This window comes from Arachis ipaensis, chromosome B4 (genome assembly GCF_059453495.1).
Source record: "Arachis ipaensis isolate K30076 ecotype BB chromosome B4, ASM5945349v1, whole genome shotgun sequence".
Classification (NCBI taxonomy): Eukaryota; Viridiplantae; Streptophyta; class Magnoliopsida; order Fabales; family Fabaceae; genus Arachis; species Arachis ipaensis.
Window position 1 is genome coordinate 2,713,297 of NC_142439.1, and position 6,369 is coordinate 2,719,665.

At 32.9% G+C, this 6,369-nt stretch overlaps 1 protein-coding gene across 4 annotated transcripts; it reads right to left on the reverse strand.

Moving 5' to 3' along the window:
• Nucleotides 1–228: 228 nt before the first annotated feature.
• Nucleotides 229–5,974, reverse strand: LOC107638235 (methyltransferase). Of its 4 annotated transcripts, none has more exons than XM_016341395.3 (10): nucleotides 5,751–5,974; nucleotides 4,356–4,437; nucleotides 4,215–4,280; nucleotides 3,771–4,115; nucleotides 3,177–3,426; nucleotides 2,995–3,052; nucleotides 2,058–2,144; nucleotides 1,813–1,944; nucleotides 1,547–1,685; nucleotides 229–566 (listed from the first exon to the last, which is right to left on the reverse strand). In XM_016341395.3, the coding sequence occupies exons 1-10, from the start codon at nucleotides 5,806–5,808 to the stop codon at nucleotides 341–343; spliced, it is 1,443 nt and encodes a 480-aa protein (XP_016196881.1). In that variant the 5' UTR covers nucleotides 5,809–5,974; the 3' UTR covers nucleotides 229–340. The 4 variants fall into 4 exon arrangements, with proteins under 4 accessions (XP_016196881.1, XP_016196880.1, XP_016196883.1 ...); XM_016341394.3 differs by having other exon boundaries at nucleotides 229–569; nucleotides 5,751–5,951; XM_016341397.3 differs by having other exon boundaries at nucleotides 229–569; nucleotides 4,356–4,474; nucleotides 5,751–5,901.
• Between the last annotated feature and the right edge of the window lie 395 nt (nucleotides 5,975–6,369).

Below are 6,369 nucleotides of genomic sequence, written 5' to 3' on the forward strand. Positions count from 1 at the left end.
TCAAATCAAATATAAAGTATTTTATTTCAAACACCCCCCCCCCCCAAAAAAAATGTTTCAAATTAAAGAAAGTAGTAATTTCTTTTGCATGATTAAAAGAGACTCTTTTAACAGCTTCAATTTTACGAGATTCTTTTTTATTTATGTAAATCATCCAATGTCAACTACATCTAAACAAAATTTTACTTTAGTCACAAAAAAAAAAAAAATAATAAAACAAAATTTTACTTTGCCAAACAACACTTCTCTTCTTTATTGTTCTAAATTAGCACATAGAAAATAGAACATATCAAATAAATATAAGGTCACATAGGATAACAATAAGAGGGAAAAATACAGTTTACAAATAATTTGCAGGTCTAGCTATTAGCAAGTGATTTTCTGGGGACAAGGTGGGTGGAACATATTTGACAAGCTCTGCATCTAACCCTAATTCTCTTAACCACATCAACCTTCCCATATCAATAATCCACTTGCACTTGAAACCCAATGCTGCTCGTTTAGGTGCTTCCATGTCTGCAAGGATTTTTTCAACTCCATCCACATAACCATCACCTTGCTCCTTTCTGCTGCCAAACACACCTTTAGTATTCCAATTTATAATGATAAGATTTTCATTACGATTAAGGATAAAGTATTGTTTTAATCCTTAACGTTTAAACTAAGTCCTAATTTCATTCCTAACGTTTGAAACATCTTTTTTTATCCCAAATATCTTATTTGGTTTTATTTTAGTCCTCAGGTCAAAATGAAAATTTTCTTTCCAAAAATACCCTTTTCTTCTAGGTAGCGGCAAAAATCGTAATTATAGTGGTCATAATAGTGGTTGTAGTGATTTCGGAGTAAGAGTGATAAAATAATAAGAGAAAAAAAAGAAGATAATAAGAGGAAAGCAGATATTTTTGGAAGAAAAAATTAATCTTAACCAGAGGACTAAAATAGGACAAAGTAAAATATTTGGGAACAAAATTAGGACTATCCCGTTAGAGACTAAAAGAGTACTTTACTCTAGGTTTATTTACTTGATGATCCCTAGAGTTTTACCTAATTTCTAATTAAGTCCCTATATTTCAAAATTTCGTAGTCAAGTTTCCATATAGTACAAAATTTAGCCAAGTCCCAATAGTTTACATGCTTCTCGTAAAACCCACCAGGTCACTCTAGACTGTCTCTAGTTTAAGTCCCGTGATCAAATCCCTATGCTATACCAAAATCCTCAAACAATATAGTTATTTATCATGCAAGATAGGGGTTTGATCACAGTTTTTAATCTAGATGGAAAACATTGTACTGTAGAGGGACTTGATTATAAATGGTTAAATCATAGGGACCTTATAGGAAATCTTTATACAAAATAAAAACTTAGTTATAAACTTTTAAAAATAAGGACCTAGTTGAAAACTAACTAAGATTATTAGAAATCCGGAGTAATTTAACCTTTTAAATACCAATATATAACACATACCTAGACTAACCTCTAATATGTTGCTAACAAGTATTGTGATGCTCAATTTTTGAAAATAAAATTCAAGAACCGAAAATTTACATTGATTGGAAATGTGATCTGAAATCAGTGGCATCAGGAAGATCTGAACCATGATTAGCATCTACAGCCCAGCTTGTAAACCAAGTAATAGCATGGAATTCTTCTTTTGTCATCCCCAAATTCAAGAAATACCTTTTATCTACAAGTGTTACAATAACAATAAGCTCAAAAGTCATAACCAACACAAATCATCACATCACATCCAGAATGTGGTTGAAATATACAGTTATTAACAGGCAAAGAAGAAGAGGGAAAAAAATTGTTACTTGTATAGTGTTTCCACTGGCAAAGATGGTGGCAGCATGTCGCGATTGCTAAACCTCCAAGATTTTTACTGACATCGCGTTGTCCACCATCATTATCTTTACTAACAGGAAAGCAGCATCTCATAGCCAAGTCTGTGATGATATAAAAATAAGAAGAAAAAAATATTGCATAGTCATTTATGTTTTCATCAATAAAAAATGACCATTAAATTCAAAAGAGTGCTGGTGTAAAAGGCCAAAATTACCTGTTGCATCCCCGCATAAATGTTTACCAATGGCCAGAAAAGGAACTCCATGCAAAGATTCAACAGCAGTCAAATCTAAATCCTCAACTGCAAAGTCGGATTGTACAAAGTTGTAGTGCAGAAAATTATATGATAAACAGAATACAAATAATCATGCAGTAGTACAGAAGTATAAGGAAGAAGAAATGAAATTGCACAAAATATAAATAAACCAAATAAAATTAGAAAACTTTTAAAATAATTGCAGCCTAAAAATTACTAAAATTGTGAGAGCAACACAGAACATCTAAAATAGTTTGGTCGTGTGTAAATATAACATGCATGAAAGTTAAATTTATAGGGAAATCAAAACCAAGTAGAACTCCAGACCAAGATAAGATCAAGAGAAATATGTATCGTTCTCATGCTTAAATTGTACTCACCCTATTCTGCAAACGAAGTATAATACACCCCAATTACCGCATACAGTTATCATAACTAATCCAATCTATCTTCTATAGCTTAAATATCACTATAGCAAACAGTAAGATCATCAATAAAACTAGCAGAATCAATAAAACAAGGATAGCCATTTTCAACTTTCAAGCCACACCCTAAACAAAGAAAGACCAACATTTTTTTTCCCTTCAAATAGAAAGCATAGCTAAAACATGAAAAGGAAAGCAATCAAATTTCCTAACATATAAAAATATAGCTCAACTCTGTACATTTATTTTTCTTTTGAACAAAGTTTCGAAAGCTGTTGAAGGTCATTGCATAATGATACATATACATAAATATATGTAATATATTACACCAAATCTTAAATCAATTATTTTAAGACAAAATCATAAGCGTCATCCTATGACTTCCTAAACATAGGAACATCGTGAAGGGTAATTCGACATTACAATTACAGATTCAGAAGTTTTATGACAAGAATACTAAAGGCTCTTACTGTCAATTCTCAAACGTTCTAATCTCAAGCTATCATTCTGTCGCAAAGTTCGATCGGCCTAGAAATAGCATTGGCATTGTGTAAATAGTATAAAACTAAGTTCAAATAACCCAAGAATATATCAAAATGTGTAATCAAGTTTTAGATTCAGCAAAGAGATAAGGTTCTAGGCTAAAACCTACCTTCAACTTGTATGACTTCCGCTCAACCAGGAAGACGCTTTTGATTCCATAACAATCTGCAAGCATTTGTGTCAAGTACCCTCTACCAGCTCCAAACTCAATCACCGCAGGAACAGGGTTCTCCTGTTTATCTGGTTCCTCGCTCTTGGAGAATTTTCTATTCAAAGAACTCCTCAATATACCAAAGTTTTCCAAGTTTCCCAGAATAGATGCCTGCTGCATTATATGTTTCTCCTGAAATGGCAATTTCCTGCAAACACGAGATGGAAATAGTAAATCAAATCCATTAAGTAAAAGGTTAACATCTGTTTTACCTTTCTACTTTCAAGTTGAAATCAATGGCATCATTTGTGATTTCAACTTTGTCACGTTACACGTGTAACATGTGTTTAATTAAACTAGTAGGACAAATAGAAGTAAGCTTCATGCTAATTGAATTATCCACTATGCATAAAAACGCTTTTGCTGATAAAACTAACCACTAGGGAAAAGTAACAAAGTTAAAACACACTGACACCATTATTTGAATCGAGACAACTTGGGGAAAAATCAAACACACTTCAATAAATTTCATGGTTTCACCACTGGCCGTACCTGTTTTCTTCTCCAGTTTTAATCCACATGCGGCAAACCTCTGGCATCTGAAACGAGTCCTGAATATCCTTACAGAAAGATTCATGAATAGACTCAATCTTTTCAAGTAAATTGCAAAATTCAGGCACACTCATATTATGAAGAGCATTCCTCTTCATTTCCGAAGAAACAGTCTTAGCCGGCAACCTTGAATCATCAACCCCTAACACTTCCTTGTCTTCTTGTTCTCCATCAGAACCAGCATTGATCCCCTTTCGATAGAAAGAATGGAGGGACAAGGACTGAACCTGTTTCAGCAATGGGCACCGCTTAACATGGCCTTTGAGGTTTTCTTCAAGTACTGAGCTATCAAATGAAGAATGCACAATAACCAAATTAAGAAGCCTTAATAAATTGTGGCAATGGTACAGAAAAAATATATAACATAAGAGGGAGAGAATGTACTGGGAAGGATCTATGGGGCATGGGATCCACTGGCCTTCGGACCTTGAGTTGTGATTGCCACAGTACCTAGGTCCATGAATCAAGGAAAGGTCAGAAAAATGAATCAAAAGCTAAGATAGAAAGAAATAGAACACAACTTACAAGGAATCACCAATCGGGGAGTTTGCACAAAATCGTTTTTTGTTGGGAAGCCAGAAGTTACAGCGCTTAGTCTCCATGATGCCTGTATTATCAGTTAACAATTCAAAAAGCTGGCAGACCTAAATTATGGTTAATTGGTTATATAAACCAGACCAGAAGTTGAATCAACAAAAAAAAAGTCACAGCAAGTCAACTGTAGGTTAGATGAAAATGAAAACTTTAATGCAAAAGAATGCAACGGAGCACAAAAAGAATAGAACAAGCAATTTTTCAACCACCTAATGAGATTAACAGAATAATTTAAAGGGCACAGTTGAGTTTGGAGAACAAAGTGAACAATCTAAATTATTGATAAGAAAATAAAGGAGATCAGTTGCTGCACATATATGGCATATTATGTGTGTGTTTATATCTCTTACAAAATCCTAAACCTTTATTTTTCTAAAAATTAAATGCACACCCTACACTTGAGAGAAGCCAAATTGCTAAAGAAAACACTGCTAGAAGTGTTACCCTATATACTCGAATTACTTGAGCAGGATGAATACAATAGAGCCATACCCACCCCAAGGGCCAAAATAGCCCTTTAGGATTTAAAATAGATTAACTCGTCTCTCACCGGACATATTGATCAATCATCATTTAATTTTTTTTTTGAAAAAAAATATTCAGAAGAAAAAAGTAGGCATATTAGTCCTCCATTATACGTTTACCGATTAAATAATCCATCACATTTTACAAATGGTGAAGGACAAACTTGTCTGGTCCTACTGACAAATTCGCCTCTCGCTGGACAAATTCAAGTGAGCATATTAGTTCTCCCTTACACATGTATGGATTTTGTATGAAATAAACAATCTATCACATTTTACAAATGGTAAGTGACGAACTTGTCATCTTAAATCCCAAGGGACTCCGTGTTCTTTGTCATGAACAAGATTGGGAGGTTTAATTTAAAGTCATTTTTTTCATATGTCTTTAATAACATAAGAGATGGACCAAAGAAATCAAAAGCAAAGATCACAATGCACTAGAAAGTGCTGCATACTGCACCAGATCCTCTGATGAAACTATGCACAACGTTAAGCTGAACTTTTACCCAATAAAAATTAAATGAATAAATAAATTGTACAATGAAATGGCACACCTTCACTATGTTCTTAGATTCTTATTATTGAAGAGTTCACTGTATATACTTTTTAGAGTGAGCACCAAACCAAGCAAGCAGGCTTATATCCAGAAATTAGTGAAATAAATAATGAAAACATAATATAATTTCACGTGAATTCCACTTTATTATTATTACTATAACAGAAGGAAACGGTTACAACGATTCCAATGATAAACGAAACCCTTGATTTGAACACGATAAAATAGAGGGCTTGGTAAGGTTACCTGAATAACACTCGCTGAAGCAGAGTGACAGTGACACTGCGATGGAGCGAGCAAACATATATGGAGTCGCAGATGCTGAACACAACCAAGGCCCAAGCCCCAAGGGAACCTAGCTGCTCCGCCAGAACTCAAATCGGCGTCGTTTCGCAAAAGTATTAAACTTGGTTGCTGAATAGCGTGGCATATATTTTCGATACGAATTTGACGAGAAAATACTCAATTTCGTCGTTGGAGTTACACTTGACACTTGATTTAGTTTCGTTTTGGCTAAACAATTTAATTAAAAAAATAATTTAAATAATAAATAATTATATTAAAAGTAACTTATAAATAGGTTATTTTGTATTTTGATTTTTAGTTCTAAAAATATTTATTTTATAAAAATGTGATAAAAAATATTAGTATTATAAAAAAAGTTATTTTTTTAACTTTTCTATAAACTCTTAAATAGTTTTTTAGAAAATTATAATTTAATTTTAAAAATTATATCAGATATTAATACTATTACTTTTCATAAGTAAAAAACTCAAAAAAGTTACTTTTGAAACTTCTCAAACGGCCCTTAGTCCTTGAAGTTTTAATTGTCTCAATTTAATTTCTAAATTTTTCAACGCGTTTA